General features: G+C 44.9%; 1 protein-coding gene and 1 pseudogene across 3 annotated transcripts in view; one reads left to right on the top strand and one right to left on the bottom strand.

Moving 5' to 3' along the window:
* The window catches only part of LOC132115296 (plexin-D1-like), an 84,891-nt gene extending 70,730 nt beyond the window's left edge, over positions 1-14,161 (top strand). Inside the window, exons 25-36 of one of the 3 annotated variants that reach the window (XM_059523678.1) lie at positions 50-248; positions 354-500; positions 607-763; positions 3,872-3,975; positions 4,188-4,251; positions 4,363-4,397; positions 4,807-4,911; positions 5,528-5,691; positions 6,143-6,290; positions 6,959-7,099; positions 7,481-7,555; positions 13,414-14,161. In XM_059523678.1, coding sequence (XP_059379661.1) covers positions 50-248; positions 354-500; positions 607-763; positions 3,872-3,975; positions 4,188-4,251; positions 4,363-4,397; positions 4,807-4,911; positions 5,528-5,691; positions 6,143-6,290; positions 6,959-7,099; positions 7,481-7,555; positions 13,414-13,530 — 1,456 coding nt within the window. In that variant the 3' untranslated portion in view covers positions 13,531-14,161. Of the gene's footprint in view, positions 1-49; positions 249-353; positions 501-606; positions 764-3,871; positions 3,976-4,187; positions 4,252-4,362; positions 4,398-4,806; positions 4,912-5,527; positions 5,692-6,142; positions 6,291-6,394; positions 7,100-7,480; positions 7,556-13,413 lie in introns of those variants that run through there. The other 2 variants (XR_009425470.1, XM_059523680.1) reach the window with 2 other exon arrangements.
* Position 14,162: 1 nt separating this feature from the next.
* Positions 14,163-18,500, bottom strand: LOC132115298 (rhodopsin-like; annotated as a pseudogene).
* Between the last annotated feature and the right edge of the window lie 411 nt (positions 18,501-18,911).

The raw sequence follows: 18,911 nt of genomic DNA, 5'->3' as shown, positions 1-18,911 counted from the left end.
GTTACTGATGTGTCTCATGATGCACACACATTCTTTCATTGTTGTTTAGGTGCAATCTGGCCTCTCTGCTCACGATTGCCCTCCATGGTAAACTGGAGTACTACACCAGCATCATGAAGGAGTTGCTAGTGGATTTGATTGATGCTTCAGCCTCCAAAAACCCCAAACTGATGCTCCGGCGGACCGAGTCCGTGGTGGAGAAGATGCTCACCAACTGGATGTCCATCTGCATGTACAGCTACCTCAAGGTTTGTGCACAAGTACACTAGACTGTGTGATTTAGCTGGAGCGGCTGGCTTCAGTCCATCGACTGTCTTAGCGCTTGTAAGCAGCCCTTTCTCTCACATCCTCAGGAGACGGTCGGAGAGCCGTTCTTCCTGCTGCTGTGTGCCATCAAGCAACAGATCAACAAGGGCTCGACCGACGCCATCACGGGGAAGGCACGCTACACGCTCAGCGAGGAGTGGCTCCTGCGAGAAAACATCGAAGCCAAACCGCAGGTGAGCTCCAACACATATGACTGACCTCTCTTTCCAGCTGTGAAATCACACAGATGACGGGGTCGAGCAATGACCTGACCTGTCCTGCCCTCTGTCTGCCTTCCAGAACATCCACGTCTCCTTCCAGGGCTTCGGTATGGACTCGGTGAACGTGCGTGTGATGAACACGGACACCATCGGTCAAGTCAAGGACAAAATACTAGAGGCCTTTTACAAGAACCTGCCCTTTTCGCAGTGGCCTCGAGAAGAGGATGTTGATCTGGGTAAATATGACTGATGCTGGACTCACTGGAGAGACAGTCACCTGTTGCTCAGTAGACCAGTCATTCTCTGCTCATGAGATGTTGAGAAAAACCAAAACCTGAATTTGACCACTCAAAAATGTCTTGTCCAGCATAAATGCATCCAAACAGACCTCGCGTCTAAACAGAGGTCTGATACTCTATTTGTCATATTTCTGTTTTGCATAAAACTGAAGAATATTGGGTACATCCTATACTGTATTCTAAAATGATCTGATATTAACTTTTGCATGGATTTTATTGAAAAGAGCTTGCTCATGTCACCAGTCATTTCACAGTGTGTCTATGAAACGCTGAGGTACCCTAGTAGTTTTGTACGCGCGTGAACATCATGGCAACGTACAACAAAAAATTACCTCACACGGGAAACACTTAACATAACGCGTAAATGCAAGTAACTGACTACATGAGATAACGTTATGTGTTCTTAGAATGAACACAAAATGACCAACTTTGATGTTTATGGAAACTCACCCCATAAGAAACAGAAAAGCATTCTTGCAGATCTCGTTGCCTCCAATGAAAACAGTCGTTCTGGCAAACTTTCTCTTTGTCGGGGTCTTCTTCGTGGATGTAACCATCTCAGAAGTTTGCACTCTGCGTCTGTTTGCCTCTAAATATCCAATAATTTGCATGTCCTGCCACTCTTATTTCCGCAGCTAAAGAATCCAGTCGTATGTTATACATAATGTCTGGAGAAAGTAGGGCTGTGCAAAAGATCGAATGCGATTTTCATGTGCATCTCATCAGTAAAGGCATTCTGTGATTAAAAGTACATCTCCAGCATGTGCGTTCAGATCAGGGTTGCCAGGTTTTCAAAACAAATCCTACCCACTTGCTTCTCAAAACTAGCCCAATTGCGTTACCCGATAAAAATTGCATCCCGGGGTTAAAATACATGTCTTTTGGCTAGGTTGCCTTGGTAAAATTCGCATTTTAGGGGCTAAACATCACATTATTGGTATTGAGGTCACTTCAACCCGTGGACATGAAAAACAACCGCAGACTTGGCAACACTGGTTCAGTTGGAGCGGCATTTACTTCACAGAGCCATAGTCCACCAACAAGCTACACAAAATTGTCTCGTCTTCATCTTCGCTCAGTTGTAGATTAGGTTTAATCTTTAATCTTTGTGGTGTCCATCTTCATTGAATTTTGATATCAGCTAGAGCCGGCCAGAGCGCTGCATAATAAGTAGCCACGCTTCCCTTGGAGGGCAGGGGCAATAACAACAGAAACAACAGCCGGCTTATCCAGTATGGAAATACACAGACAATGACACGCCCCTACTGCGTGCTAGAATCTACGAAAAACAAGCCGAATTCAACCTCAAAATGTACGCTTTTAAATATACCAATAATGCTATCTCAAACACGGAGAGGCTTCTTTGTGATCTCAACTAACAGATTCTGCAAAAAAACTTAAGTCACCAATTTAAAAAAAAAAAGCTTCTTTCTCATTTTGCTCAAAAGTTGTGCTGCCGACTTGTGTCACTGTTTTCCATGACAGGTCACATTTTTTAACAAAGCTGTGTGTTGTCATGAATATGAGTTTATGAAAGAAACTCTGTGGTTTTCTGAATGAATGACTGAAGAATGGGACTCAGACTCTAGTAGTGATGATTAGGCAAGTGATGCTTGACTGTGATTGGTCTGTTCCGCTCAGAGTGATGCTTGACTGTGATTGGTCTGTTCCGCTCAGAGTGGTGCTTGACTGTGATTGGTCTGTTCCGCTCAGAGTGGTGCTTGACTGTGATTGGTCTGTTCCGCTCAGAGTGATGCTTGACTGTGATTGGTCTGTTCCGCTCAGAGTGGTGCTTGACTGTGATTGGTCTGTTCCGCTCAGAGTGGTGCTTGACTGTGATTGGTCTGTTCCGCTCAGAGTGGTGCTTGACTGTGATTGGTCTGTTCCGCTCAGAGTGGTGCTTGACTGTGATTGGTCTGTTCCGCTCAGAGTGATGCTTGACTGTGATTGGTCTGTTCCGCTCAGAGTGGTGCTTGACTGTGATTGGTCTGTTCCGCTCAGAGTGGTGCTTGACTGTGATTGGTCTGTTCCGCTCAGAGTGGTGCTTGACTGTGATTGGTCTGTTCCGCTCAGAGTGGTGCTTGACTGTGATTGGTCTGTTCCGCTCAGAGTGGTGCTTGACTGTGATTGGTCTGTTCCGCTCAGAGTGATGCTTGACTGTGATTGGTCTGTTCCGCTCAGAGTGGTGCTTGACTGTGATTGGTCTGTTCCGCTCAGAGTGGTGCTTGACTGTGATTGGTCTGTTCCGCTCAGAGTGATGCTTGACTGTGATTGGTCTGTTCCGCTCAGAGTGGTGCTTGACTGTGATTGGTCTGTTCCGCTCAGAGTGATGCTTGACTGTGATTGGTCTGTTCCGCTCAGATTGATGCTTGACTGTGATTGGTCTGTTCCGCTCAGAGTGATGCTTGACTGTGATTGGTCTGTTCCGCTCAGAGTGGTGCTTGACTGTGATTGGTCTGTTCCGCTCAGAGTGATGCTTGACTGTGATTGGTCTGTTCCGCTCAGAGTGGTGCTTGACTGTGATTGGTCTGTTCCGCTCAGAGTGATGCTTGACTGTGATTGGTCTGTTCCGCTCAGAGTGGTGCTTGACTGTGATTGGTCTGTTCCGCTCAGAGTGATGCTTGACTGTGATTGGTCTGTTCCGCTCAGAGTGGTGCTTGACTGTGACTGGTCTGTTCCGCTCAGAGTGGTGCTTGACTGTGATTGGTCTGTTCCGCTCAGAGTGATGCTTGACTGTGATTGGTCTGTTCCGCTCAGATTAATGCTTGACTGTGATTGGTCTGTTCCGCTCAGAGTGGTGCTTGACTGTGATTGGTCTGTTCCGCTCAGAGTGATGCTTGACTGTGATTGGTCTGTTCCGCTCAGATTGATGCTTGACTGTGATTGGTCTGTTCCGCTCAGATTGATGCTTGACTGTGATTGGTCTGTTCCGCTCAGAGTGGTGCTTGACTGTGATTGGTCTGTTCCGCTCAGAGTGATGCTTGACTGTGATTGGTCTGTTCCGCTCAGATTGATGCTTGACTGTGATTGGTCTGTTCCGCTCAGAGTGGTTCCCAGTGGGCCGCAGCAGCAGAATCCTGCAGGATCTGGATGACACGTCTGTCATGGAGGACGGCAGGAAAAAACTCAACACTGTCTTCCACTATCAGGTGAGTGTGTGAACTCTCGGAAACGGGAAATGCACAGAATCCAAAAACCCAGAGTTGCCCCCAAATTTGTTCAAAACATGTAAAAACTAGCCGATTCAGTCAGAGCCGACATGGAAACCATGTACCAACTCATTCAGGCCCATATCGAATGCTGGTGATGTGACCCAGAGTGAAGCTCTTCACCCTAATGACCTCTGACCTGTCTCTTGCAGATCCCAGATGGAGCGTCACTGGCCATGAGCATGAAGGACAAGAGAGAGAACACACTGGGCCGAGGTGACCATCACCATACCGTACATGCACACAACATTCATATATCCTACAAACTCAGTGACGAGCTCTTGGTGCTTAAGTCTTTTTCATGACCTTCTTTCTGTTGATTCACAGCGAAAGATCTGGACACAGAGAAATATGTCCATCTGGTGAGTGTGCTGGACGTCTCTCACACACTAGAGTTTTCACATGTGTTTGCTCCTCATCTGTGACACACCAATGATCCAGACTCGGACCAGAGATCTCAACAGCTCAGACCGTCTGTCGTGTTCAGCACTCACATAATCCAGTACTCAGAGCCAGCTTCACTGAGCTTTTCACAGTAACGGGAGTCTCCTAAAGTCTGCTCAAACACTCTCTCTAGACAAAGACAGTTTGACAAAGACATGCATAAGTGAAGGGCTGCTGACTGATGTCTGTATATCTTGCTAGATCTGATTTCACACACACTTTTCTCTGAATCTGAGCATTGTTGTCTGTCGTCGTTAGAGAGCAGACTTTGGTAATAACTTATGAAACTTGCTGATTGAATAGCTTGATGCTGTGGTTCGTCTTTAGGTGCTACAACATGACGAGCTGACGGAGAGCAGGAAGTCCCACAGACACAGTCACAGGAAGAAGGTGTTACCTGAGATCTACCTGACACGCCTGCTCTCCACTAAGGTAACACTCGACTCTGTGAGGTGCTCTGCTTTCTGTGGATATACAAAGAGTCACAAGATTCCAGGGCAATAGCAATAAGCATCAGTGCAGAATAGCCCACTGACCTCCTAAAGACTCGGGTCATGGGAACAGAGGATTGTGAAATGGAGAAGCACAATCCAGAGCCTCCTCTCCCGTCCATACGGACCACTCAATGAAACCGTATCCTCCACTCAGAATGAGCTTTATTGCCAAGTACATTGCAGACAGAAGCTTCCAGAATATAACAAGACACAGATAATATAGGGTTCTGCGCAGAAGAGGCAGGGTATGACAAATAAAGCAGAAGCACTGGGTTAATTTAGTGTGGAGGAGAGCTGACCAGCGTCTACAAATAGATTCTTGTGCAAGTCCCTCGTCTGTCCAGATGTTGCAGGATATAACTCAATCCCCCACTGGACCCACCGTTTGCTCAATCCGGCAAGAGTCCTGATGATTATGACATCGCCAACATACTGTATGTTTTAAAGGGACAGCAGATGTTGGGAAAAGGTTATTAAAACGAATAATGAAGAATCATGCTTGAGGTGAAATATGAGCAGTAATAACTGTGTGTGAATGTGTTTGTCATGCACAGGGGACTCTGCAGAAGTTCCTGGACGATCTATTTCAAGCCATCCTCAGTATTCCTCCAGAGAAACCACCGCTGGCTATCAAATACTTCTTTGACTTTCTAGAAGAACAGGCGGATAAGCGTGGCATAACCGACCCGGACACGTTACATATCTGGAAGACCAACAGGTATCAGTACACTGATCGACAAACTGCTTTAAACTCTGGTTACTCTCCTCATGCACATTCCCACTGCCATTTTGCACAATCCAGCAGTTCATCTTTAATGGAAATGAAATAACTTGGTCTGCTAGTTAATTGCTATTCCCTAATCACTAAGGTCACTTGCTGTACAAACACTTGTCATGTAGAGGCACTTTTTACCATCCATTCAGTTCCCTGTGGACGAAACAAGTCCATACAGCACATTACAGAAGTAAGTGGGTTTGCCGTTGACTGACCACACTGAGAGAAGTATTTACATTACCTGTGTTCATGTAGCAGGTGGTTTGGCCCCAAGTGATCTACAGTGAGAATGATATGAGCACTAGCTAATAGCAGGAGCAGGGATCTGGTCAGGATTGACAGGGCATTTGCATCTGGGACAGGACTGTGATGTTCTCTGCGTTTCTCTCTGCAGTTTGCCTCTGCGCTTCTGGGTCAATATCCTGAAGAACCCTCAGTTTGTGTTTGATATCGATAAGACAGATCACATGGACGCGTGTCTGTCTGTCATCGCTCAGGCTTTCATTGATGCCTGCTCTCTCTCTGACCTGCAGCTGGGCAAAGTAAGAACACACACACACACACACACACTTTATAACCATTACTATGTTTGTCTATATGGCTGAAAAAATATAAACACGTTTCTGTCTATATATGGAAATGGCAGCTTTCACCACAGAAGCATCTCTTCATATGACATCAAAAGAGAAAAGTCAAATGAACTCGTTAAAGGAGTGTTTTTGAGAGAGTGAGGGAATGTCTTTTGTGGTCAGATTCGCTCACACTGCAGTGGTCTGCCATTGATGTCTGAAGGTGTAGTCATCTTTGTGAGCAAAAACAGGTCCATTGTGAATTGTCACGTATGAAGCACAGCTCACACAGAAGTCACTTTCAAACCCAGCTGGTGGTTAACGCTGCAAAATAATGTGACCAACTTGAAAATAAGCAAAACCTGCACTCCCAGTCATAGATTACTGTTGGAATGACTGGATATCGAATGAAAAGTTCCACAGATCAATGTGAGCACATCCAGACAGTAAGTACATTAAACCAGACCAGACGTAGAGAGAAGAAATGTGGAGTACATGTCACTTATATTTTCAGCCTTACCAGTTTAAACCAGTATTAATTTGGCAAGAATGAATAAAGTCTGAACCAAAAAAAAATCAGTGGAGTAAATCATACAGTGTCGTACACATTCTGCATCTGATCGATTGCTTCTTTATTACAGGATTCTCCCACCAATAAGCTGCTGTATGCCAAAGAGATCCCAGAGTATAAGAAGAGGGTGCAGTGTTACTACAAGCAGATTCAAGAGATGGCGCCACTGAGCGAGCAGGAAATGAACGCTCACCTGGCCGAGGAGTCACGGGTGAGCCAAGTGCACACTTCTGATCATGCTGTCTCCAGTTCATTTCACAATACACATACTTACAAAGCAGCTTTATAGAAAATCATGATGTTAAAGTTTATAATGTCTCAATATCTTCATGCCTTATAGTCACATTTGGCAGATTTATGCTGGATCAATCTATAGTTACATTATGAGATGATATAAACAATCACGTAGTTGAGATTTACAGATATCACTTTACGTGAGTGTACTGTATGTGAGCTGTATATGTTAAAGATTATTCATTCTAATCACCTGCATTGTACATTGTAAATATGCTAGAATACAGAAATATCAAGTACATATGAAATATATACATTTGTATACTTACAAGGACTTTCTGAATGGTTTTTACTGCAGAGATACAGGAATGAGTTCAACACTAACCTGGCTTTAATGGAAGTCTACAAGTATGCCAAGAGATATCGCAATCAAGTGAGTCATTCCTCCAGCTGTCTGTCTTCACAGCTGCAGTGGTGTAACTGTCCTGAGTGTGTGTGAGCGTGCTGGCAGCAGGAGGCCGGTGTAAAGGTCCATTCCTGAGCCTTGATTGAGCTCATTTCTGCTGACAGCTGTGCTCTGAATAGGGCTCATTTGACATTAATGTGCTATTGCATGGGTGTGGGAAAAACAATGCTGATTATTGTGAATGTGCAGTGAACTACACAAGCTTGAGACATCTTGTGTTTGGATTCTCTCTCTTTCTTGTCGGTCAGAGAATTGTGATTTTTTTTAAATCATTTCTAAATTAAATACATTTAGTTTTGCAGTCTGAACAGATAACACTGCATGTACTTATTTCAAACTTAAAGATGAAGTATTCAGTTCCCGAGTTCAATTCCTGTCTTGAGGTCTTTTGCTGTATTAGCTCCCCTCTCCACCCAATGCTGTCCTTTTATCTCTCAACCGTCCTTTCCCTATAAAGGCATAAAAAGCCCATTAATATATAAAAAATAAATAAACCATATTTTCAAACAACCTTTGCCCCTTACACTCATCACACTGTTGTGTTTACTCTTATACTTAAAATAGGGTGATTATATGAGCCATTTTCCCAGGACACGTCCTTGCCAGCATTTTTATATTGCCTAAAATATCCAGATTTTGGCTGTTTGTGCTGTGCAGATTGATCATTATATGACATTCATAAGAGCTTTAGAGAGCAGAGCAGACGGCTGCTTATGCATTCAAATCACTCTCTTGGTACTTTGGTGTCATACAATGATCGGTGTGCAGCGACGCTTCAAGTTGAATGAACGAACAAACACCTAACTTGTACGTGTATTTGCATTGCCTTGAATGTTCTCTATAGATCTCACCTTCTCACACACCACGATTGGTTGATTATGTAACATACCTGCATGTTATTGGTCAAACTACTTTGGATGTTTTAGGCAATATAGAAATCCTGGCAAGGACGCATCCTGGGAAAATGGCTTAAGGAAGGCGATTTGGCCACAATATCAAAAAGATACTATGTCGATTTTTGAAGCAATTGATAACAAAATTCTGGAAGACATAGTGCAGCACCTAAAATCGTCTACCTGCTATCTTGACACACTTCCCACATCTTTTTTCAAAAGTGTGCTTAACTGCTTAGAAGCAGATATTTTAGAAGTGTTGAACGCCTCACTTGTTTCTGGGACACTTCTAAACTCCTTAAAAACTGCAGTTGTTTAAGCCCCTCCTGAAAAAGAGCAATATTGATAACACCATTTTGAGCAATTTTAGACCAATATCTAATCTTCCTTTTATAGGCAAAATTATAGAAAAGGTAGTTTTTAATCAGCTGAACAAATACTTAAACTTAAATGGATACCTGGACAATTTTCAATCTGGTTTTCGACCGCATCACAACACAGAGACAGCATCTCAGTGCTGCGTTTGACACTGTCGATCATAACATACGACTAGAGAGACTGGAAAACTGGGTCGGGATTTCTGGGATGGTACTCAAATGGTTCAGGTCATACTTAGAAGGGAGAGGCTATTATGTGAGTCTAGGAGAGCATAAGTCTAAGTGGACGTCCATGACATGCGGAGTCCCACAAGGCTCAATTCTTGCAACGCTCTTGTTTAGCCTGTAAATGCTTCCACTAAGTCAAATAATGAGAAAGAACCAAATTGCCTATCACAGCTATGCTGATGATACCCAGATTTACCTAGCCTTATCTCCATATGACTACAGCCCCATTGACTCCCTCTGCCAATGCATTGGTGAAATTAATAGTTGTATGTGCCAGAACTTTCTTCAGTTAAACAAGGAAAAAACTGAAGTCATTGCATTTGGAAACAAAGATGAAGTTTTCAAGGTAAATGCATACCTTGACTCTAAGGGTCAAACAGCTAAAAATCAAGTCAGGAATCTTGGTGTGATTCTGGAGACAGACCTTAGTTTCAGTAGTCATGTCAAAGCAGTAACTAAATCAGCATACTATCATCTAAAAAACATTGCAAGAATTAGATGTTTTGTTTCCATCCAAGACTTGGAGAAACTTGTTCATGCCTTTATCACCAGCAAGGTGGGACTATTGTAATGGGCGAATCACACACCAAACTCAGTCTCCTACAGTAACCACACCCCAAACTCAGTCTACTACAACAGCAACACCACAAACTCAGTCTAATACAGCAGCCACACCTCAAACTCAACATTCCTTAGAAGCCACACTACAAACTCAGCCTGCTACAGAAGTCACGCCCCAAACTACAGCCTGCTACAGCAGCCTCACCCCAAACTCAGCCTGCTACAGTATCCACACCTCAAACTCAGTTTACTACAGCAGCCACACCCCAAAGGTGGCCTGCTAAAGCAGCCGCACCCCAAACTCAACATTCTACAGTAACCACGCCCCAAACTCAGCCTGCTTTAGTAGATACACCCCAAACTCAGTCTACAACAGCAGCCACACACCAAACTCAGCCTGCTACAGTAGACACATCCCAAAGTTATCCTACTTCAGCAGCCACACCCCAAACTCAACACCCCTAAGAAGCCACACTCAAAAATCTGCCTGCTATATTAGCCACACCCCAAACTCAGTCTACTACAGCAGCCACACCCCAAACTCAGTCTACTACAGCAGCCACACCCCAAACTCAGCCTGCTGGAGTAGCCACACCCCAACCTCTACCTGCTATATTAGCCACACCCAAATCTCAACATTCTACAGAAGCCCCACCCCAAACTCAGCCTGCTAAAGCAGCCAGACCCTAAACTCAACCTGCTACAGTACCCACACCCCAAACTCAGACTGCTACAGCAACCACACCCCAAACTCAGCCTGCTACAGCAGCCACACCCCAAACTCAGCCTGCTACAGTACCCACACCCCAAACTCAGACTGCGACATCAACCACACACCAAACTCAGCCTGCTACAGCAGCCACACTCCAATGTCAGCTTGCTACAGTAGCCACGCCCCAATCTCAACATTGTACAGAAGCCCCATCCCAAACTCAGTCTGCTACAGCAACCACACACCAAACTCAGTCTGCTACAGAAGCCACACCCCAAATTCAGACTGCTACAGTAACCACACCCCAAACTCAGTTTACTACAGCAGCAACACCCCAAACTCAGTCTATTACAGCAGCCACACCTCAAACTAAACATTCCACAGAAGCCACACCACAAACTCAGCCTGCTACAGAAGTCACGCCCCAAACTCAGTCTAATACAGCAGCCACACCCCAGACTCAGTCTGCTGCAGCAGCCACACCCCAAACTCAGCCTGCTACAGCAGCCACACCCCAAACTCAGCCTGCTACAGCAGCCACACCCCAATCACAGGCTGCTACAGAAGCCACACCCCAAACTCAGTCTCCTACAGTAACCATACCCCAAAGTCAGTCTGCTACAGCAGCCAGACCCCAAACTCAGTCTGCTACAGTAGCCACACCTCAAACTCAGTTTACTACAGCAGCCACACCCCAAAGGTGGCCTGCTAAAGCAGCCGCACCCCAAACTCAACATTCTACAGTAACCACACCCCAAACTCAGTCTAATACAGCAGCCACACCCCAAACTCAATCTGCTACAGCAGCCACACCCCAAACTCAATCTGCTACAGCAGCCACAGCCCAAACTCAGACTGCTACAGCAACCACACACCAAACTAGTCTGCTACAGTAGCCACACCCCAAACTCAGTCTGCTACAGCATCCACACCCCAAACTCTGTCTAATACAGCAGCCACACCCCAAACTCAATCTGCTACAGCAGCCACACCCCAAACTCAGTCTAATACGGCAGCCATACCCCAAACTCAGACTGCTTCAGCAACCACACACCAAACTCAGTCTGCTACAGAAGCCACACCCCAAACTCAGTCTGCTACAGCAGCCACACCCCAAACTCTGTCTAATACAGCAGCCACACCCCAAACTCAATCTGCTACAGCAGCCACACCCCAAACTCAGTCTAATACAGCAGCCATACCCCAAACTCAGTCTGCTACAGAAGCCACACCCAAACTCAGTCTGCTACAGCAGCCACACCCCAAACTCTGTCTAATACAGCAGCCACACCCCAAACTCAATCTGCTACAGCAGCCACACCCCAAACTCAGTCTAATACTGCAGCCATACCCCAAACTCAGACTGCTTCAGCAACCACACACCAAACTCCGTCTGCTACAGAAGCCACACCCCAAACTCAGTCTAATACAGCAGCCACACCCCAAACTTAGCTTGCTAAAGCAGCAGCACCTCAAACTCAGTCTACAACAGCAGCCACACACCAAACTCAGGCTGCTACAGTAGACACATCCCAAAGTTATCCTGCTTCAGCAGCCACACCCCAAACTCAACACCCCTAAGAAGCCACACCCAAAAATCTGCCTGCTATATTAGCCACACCCCAAACTCAGTCTACTACAGCAGCCACACCCCAAACTCAGCCTGCTGGAGTAGCCACACCCCAACCTCTACCTGCTATATTAGCCACACCCAAATCTCAACATTCTACAGAAGCCCCACCCCAAACTCAGCCTGCTACAGCAGCCAGACCCTAAACTCAACCTGCTACAGTACCCACACCCCAAACTCAGACTGCTACAGCAACCACACCCCAAACTCAGCCTGCTACAGCAGCCACACCCCAAACTCAGCCTGCTACAGTACCCACACCCCAAACTCAGACTGCTACAGCAACCACATCCCAAACTCAGTCTAATACAGCAGCCACACCCCAAACTCAGCCTGCTACAGTACCCACACCCCAAACTCAGTCTGCTACAGCAGCCACACCCCAAACTCTGTCTAATACAGCAGCCACACCCCAAACTCAATCTGCTACAGCAGCCACACCCCAAACTCAGTCTAATACTGCAGCCATACCCCAAACTCAGACTGCTTCAGCAACCACACACCAAACTCAGTCTGCTACAGAAGCCACACCCCAAACTCAGTCTGCTACAGAAGCCACACCCCAAACTCAGTCTAATACAGCAGCCACACCCCAAACTTAGCTTGCTAAAGCAGCAGCACCTCAAACTCAGTCTACAACAGCAGCCACACACCAAACTCAGGCTGCTACAGTAGACACATCCCAAAGTTATCCTGCTTCAGCAGCCACACCCCAAACTCAACACCCCTAAGAAGCCACACCCAAAAATCTGCCTGCTATATTAGCCACACCCCAAACTCAGTCTACTACAGCAGCCACACCCCAAACTCAACATTCTACAGAAGCCACACCTCAAACCCAGACTGCTACATGAATAAGCCTGTCCATAAAATCAAATTGTTTCCTATATACAATGTGCATTGATTTACAGCAAGCTGAAAGCATTTGACTATTGTTTGTCTCAACCAGTCATATAAAATATGGTCTCGGACTTGAGTCTGTACTTGGGTGATTTCACCAAGTACAACACGATCCTGGAATTGAGAATCAGAATTGAGATATAACTTTTCAGGAAATATCTGTTTTAGGCTTACAGTCAGGGTTAGGTGCTTCTACACCCTTGTTAATCAGCTATCATTTCCCACTGATTTTAGGAATAAATTATGGGTAGGGTTAGGGGTAAGGATCGGGCTAAATCTATATTTTTGGATAATAATGTTGATCCAGGATCACGTCTTACTTGGCAAGATCATGGCAAGCCTGTACTTGAGTACTACAGCACTGCAGTTCTGAATGTTTTAGCTGCTGTATTTTAAAGCACATACACTGATTGAAATGGTTTTGTGATCTGTTTTGTCATTTAACTGATGTCAGAATACCTTTAAAAGAAGATTTTGAGTAAACTGTAATTATATATTGATGTGTGTGTGTGTGTGTGTCTCAGGTGGTGAGCGCGCTGGACTCCAGCCCGACGGCTCGACGCACTCAGCTGCAGCACAAGTTCGAGCAGGTCATTGCGCTGGTGGAAGACAACATCTATGAGTGCAGCAGTGAGGCCTGAGCCCACATTCATTCCCCTGACCGCCGCCTCAAAGGACATGAAGTTCTGATGTCCATATCTGATCAAAACTATCCCACATTTACTGAACCGATGTGGCTAATCAAGAAGTGAGGGGGAAACACCCGTTTCACCGCTTGTTCTTTAAGTGATGATTTTGTTGATTTTCTTTTGCTATAGTATTCAACTATTGACCTTGAACTAGGAGTTTGTTAATTAATTGTGGACTCCAGGGTCCTGAAGCCCTGTGGTCATGTGACGCACTGAACCCACGCTTGGGGAGAGCCACTTATGCACTGGATTATACAAGACCTTCTCCATAGCAATATGTATAGCTGTATGATGATTTCACAGTGTTGTGTGAATAACGTTGGGATATTTGTGCCTGTGCTGTTCAGCGGCCGTTCATTTTAAATCCACGATGCCTTGGACTTCAAGTTACTATGATAAACATTTAATAGACTTGAATGAGACTGTTGCATTTTTGTTAATTATTATTATTTGAAGGTCTTGGGTCTTTCTCGAATGGGTCCAAACCAAAGCGTGTGCATAATTTTTGTAGATATTCTGCTGGAAATTATTAATTTTTTTGGAGAAAGGGACATTTTATCAATAAAGACAAACTTTACTAAAACATTGTGTAACTGCCAGTTTTCTTTGTCATCTTTTAGTTAGCATTTTTGTTTTTACATGAACTTTTATTTCTGCTTTGCCTCTATTTTGTAATTTGCAGGCAAATTCATGTCTTTACAAATTTAAATATTTAATCATAATTCTTCCACAGACGACATTGACATCTAAACATCTAGAGAACTGTTTCACTGGGTGTGAGGTGAATCTCCTGACGTCTCTTCTGGCTCTAGCACTCAGTCTCATGCCTGGTCAACATCAAACTTTGAAGAAACATCACATGGACTCAGAACATAAGGTTAAAAGGTCAAAATCATAACAGATCATAATTAAATACTCATCAAACTGCTGGATTATCAGGCATAACTAATGGAACAGATGTTGAGATAAATACATAGGAATGCCATCAAGTTACTTAACACATTACAAGTATTTAACACAATCACATGCTGCAGTATTATAGAGATCTGATTGGTCAGTTTTTACAAAATGTGTAAGATTCAAGGGCAGGAAAAAGTGAAGTAGTAGATGTAGTTGCAGACTGGATGATTTGGAGTGACGTATTTGGTCTGTAAGAGACTGCTGGGTGCATTTGTCCAGCTGTCGGTCAGGCGGGAGCCACCTGACTGGACGAGACCACAGAGGACTGAGTCTTACTGGAGGCCGTCATGCTGGTCTCCTCCTCACCAAACGGGTTCTTTCCACAGCAGACCGTAGTGAGCATGCAGTTCCTGAACTGGACCAGTGCAAACACATCCAGGATTATGGCAAACAAATTTTCACAAGACACTCATCATGAAGTAGTGTTTGGTTCAATGTCTGACGTGGGCAGAGCTTGTTGCTTTTTATACATACTCAGATTTCAGCTGCCTGTTGTAGCTACTCTGTTAATTACAATTGTAAATAATGAAGATACAGATTATGAACCGTTCGGTGTATTAGCCATTAGCCTGCAAGCTTATTAGATGTTATGACATTTGATCATTTGGTAAGAACATGCAATAAAAGTGTTGAGATCCACAACTTGTGACATCCACAGCTGTAACTTTTCATCAATTAGATTTTCACAACAAACTATAAGAGTTAAGCCTGTTCCTGTTAGTATGCTGAAACTGTGATGGGCATGTAGACTGTAATTTGGTGGATGGCACTGTGGTGTCTGCTCTTCTTCTCTTCAGTGTCGTTCATAATGCACAGCGGTCTAACCATTTGAGATGTTTGAGCTCCTCCATACTGTTTTAAAACAGATGCTACAATAGTTAATGCAGCTAGAATTTGATCTGAGCAGTATTTGACGCTGATGTAGTCATGTGACTTTCTGCATGAGTGAGTCATATTTATTCAAAAACACTGATTCATTCAGGAATGAATGAAAGAGCACTTCTGTGTATTGCTTGAATAGTTCAGCTTTGTTTTTCTTTAGAACTGTTTTTACATTTACGTAATACTGTAGTAGTATATTAGTACGTAGTACATGATTTCGGGCGGTCTCACCTGTCTGTTGAGTATGATGTAGATGACAGGGTTGTAAAGTGCTGCACTCTTAGCAAAGAAAGCAGGTATCGTCATGACAATAGGACCAAACTCCGCCCCCTGATTACCAAAGATGTACCAGGCCGCGCTGGCATACGGCACCCAGCACACTAAGAACGCGATCACCATGACAACCACCATACGTGTCACTTCCCGTTCGGCCCTCTGGGTCGTCTCCGATTCCTGCTGCTGAGCAGCGGCCTGACCACAGGAAACAAATGACCTGTGTGGTGTTTGTGGTCATGGATGCTGATAAACAATAGTAGTTTGTGGCTACTGTGTGTGTGTGTGTGTGTGTGTGTGTATCTTAGCGCACGGACAGTGCAGAGAAGGCGACTGTAGCAGAAGAAGATGATGAGCAGTGGGATGGAGAAGTGCAGGATGAACATGTAGATGACAAACGAGGTGTTGTTGATCTCAGGTTTGGGAGTGTAGTAATCTATTCCACAGGAGCACTGCATTCCCTCTGGAATATACCTGCACACAGTCACATGACCCCAAACCTCCAGTCAGACATCAGGATGCTCGGTAGCTCACGGTCCCAGCTTCACACTTCACTGTTGGGGGCTATTCAGTTGACAAATGAGTGGATAAAGCTGTGTGTTTTGCTGGAGACTGTGATGGAGTACCTGGACCAGCCCAGCAGGGGTGGCATGCAGCAGGTGAGGGCCATGACCCAGGTGAAGCCCACTCCCACAATGGCACGCTTCTCTCCGAAACGAAACGTTGTCATCGGCTTACACACCACAATATAACGCTCGACAGCCAAAACCACCAGAGACCACAGCGCGATCTCACCTGACAAACACAGAGAAGCCATCGATCACTTCAGCTCCGAACTTAGTCTCCTCATAGTCCACGCTAGAGATGAGAGAGGGGATAGTTTATTTCAGAATCCTCAATGGCTCTGGTTTCAGTGTTTTCTTGTCCTGATAAACCTGCTGCAGTCAGAAAGCAGAATTACTATAAACTGATGTATATCGCTGTCATTATATAAAATGACACAAATGATGGTTTAAGACAGAGGTCTTCAATCCTGCTCCTGGGGACGGATCTTCCTGCAGAGTTCAGCCCCAACACTAATCAAACACACCTGGACCAGCTAATCAAGCTTTTCAGGATCAAGCAGGTGTGCTGAGACCGGTTGGAAATAATCTTAGCAGGACGGTGGGTCCCGGGGAGCAGGGCTGACAGGCAACAGCATCAGCTCTTTTTCAAGTGAAACTCACTGAGAAGATGCTATGGAGAATGCCTCCAGTGTGACTGGTGTCTGAAGCTTGTGCTTCAATGCCACAATGCCATTGGACAAGGACATTCTGTGACATCACTACTGGTGTGACCACCAGTATAATGCTCCTTTTACATTATAATCCTCTACGTCCGCTACGTTCTCAAAACTCAGGCAATTTGATAATACCTAGAATAGCAAAATCAACTGCAGGCGGCAAACATTCCTAGTCATGCACAATTTAAAGATGTCACCAACTAATATGGTGTCCCTCCTCATATTTTATCAGCTTCCTTCCCCCAGATGTTGGGGCATAGTGGGCCTTTCTCGCCAAAGTCTACACAGTGACATCAAGTGTGAGTGGCTCCTTGTTTAGACGGTTGAGTCCTTATTTGAGTGCGTGTAACCCCTGTCTCAGCATGACATACTGGCATTTGTTCCCCAAAGTGTCTTCTCAGAAGCAGTGTGAGTTCCACTTGAAAGGGAACGTCTCAGGTTCATGGTTCCCTGGACACTGCGTCCCATTGCCTTGCCTAAGGCTTGCTGTATAGGTCTCCCCCAGCGAAGAGGTGTACCGGTGTCCTCTTACACTAGCGCTCACAATGACTTTAAAATCAGCATGTTAAAGACAGTACAGCAATAACTGCCTAGAGGTATTATTAGTTTTTGCTTTGTAGTATAACGAGACGAAAGTGAAATGTGGTCAATGGTCTTGCCAATATTATTATGATGCGAAATTTAAAAGAAAACAACTAAATATACATATTTAAACTTTAAGGAATGTAACTAAAAAATCTTACTTAAAATCTGTTTTACTGTACTTTCAACTAATACATTAAAACACCTATTATAGTTACTAGAATATAAAAAAAAATAAAGATAAAACATTAAGATCTGTATGAAAAATGTGAAACAAAATTGTCTTGAAGACAACGTAATAAAATAGGCTAAATGTTTACGAGTGACATGTGATCCTGACATCTTCTGGCTGTTGTCTGATGAATATCTCAGGGGTACACAGATGAGCCGTGTTTGTCTGCAGAGATGAAGGACTCACCTCCCAGCGTGGCGAAGAAGCCTTCGATGCTGCAGCCGGTGACCCCCAGGACGAAGTACCCGTGCAGGGCGGTGTAGAGGGTGACGGTGAAGCCGCCCACAACCATGAACAGGTCGGCCACGGCCAGATTGAGCAGGATGTAGTTGAGCGGCGTGCGCAGCTTCTTGTGCTGCACGGTGACGTAGAGCGTGAGGGAGTTGACGGGGAACGAAGTGATGATGAGGAAGAGCATGTACGCCGCCAGGAGCGAGTACTTCCACGGCTCTGCCAGATAGTACTGTGGCTCCTCAAACGGGCTCCGCACCAAACCCGTCTTGTTGGACATAGGCACGTAGAAGTTCGGACCTTCCGTTCCATTCATGCTTGCTTGAGTGAACCTTCTCCTCAGTAGAAAGTGACTGAGAGTGAGATCTGCTCTGCGGGATGCGAGCACCTCTCTTATATGCCCCCCATGTGCTCAGATTAAGACTAAATGAGAGATTACAGTGAGGTGCTGCAATTTGGAGGAATGGAGTTACAGGCAGATTGGGGTCAGAGAAGCCTAATAATCCACAAGGTAAAACAGACCCATAACTTCACATAAATGAATATGTCTCTATAAGGGCCAATGCACAAGCTCCAACAAAAACCACAAGCACAGTCATTGGGTTTTATTAGGTCCATGTCTTGTTTCCCAACACTTGAACTTGTCTTTGTTTCATGGGTCTTTACCCACTACTAGACCACAGAAAGCTGCTCTGGTGAAGCCCAGCCACACACGCTTCAACTTCATAACACACGATCACTTACACAATGACAAAAACAGTGAGGATGCTGAAATAATGCTGCAGGGCGGGACTGAGAGATCATTTATTAACCGTCGAACAAGAATGATTCAGAGCGAGAACAATCTGTTCAAACTTCACCGCTAATACCTGCTCATGTTTGTGCTGTTTC

Source organism: Carassius carassius, chromosome 34 (genome assembly GCF_963082965.1).
Source record: "Carassius carassius chromosome 34, fCarCar2.1, whole genome shotgun sequence".
Taxonomy (NCBI): Eukaryota; Metazoa; Chordata; class Actinopteri; order Cypriniformes; family Cyprinidae; genus Carassius; species Carassius carassius.
This window is presented reverse-complemented; position numbering and strand designations above follow the sequence as displayed.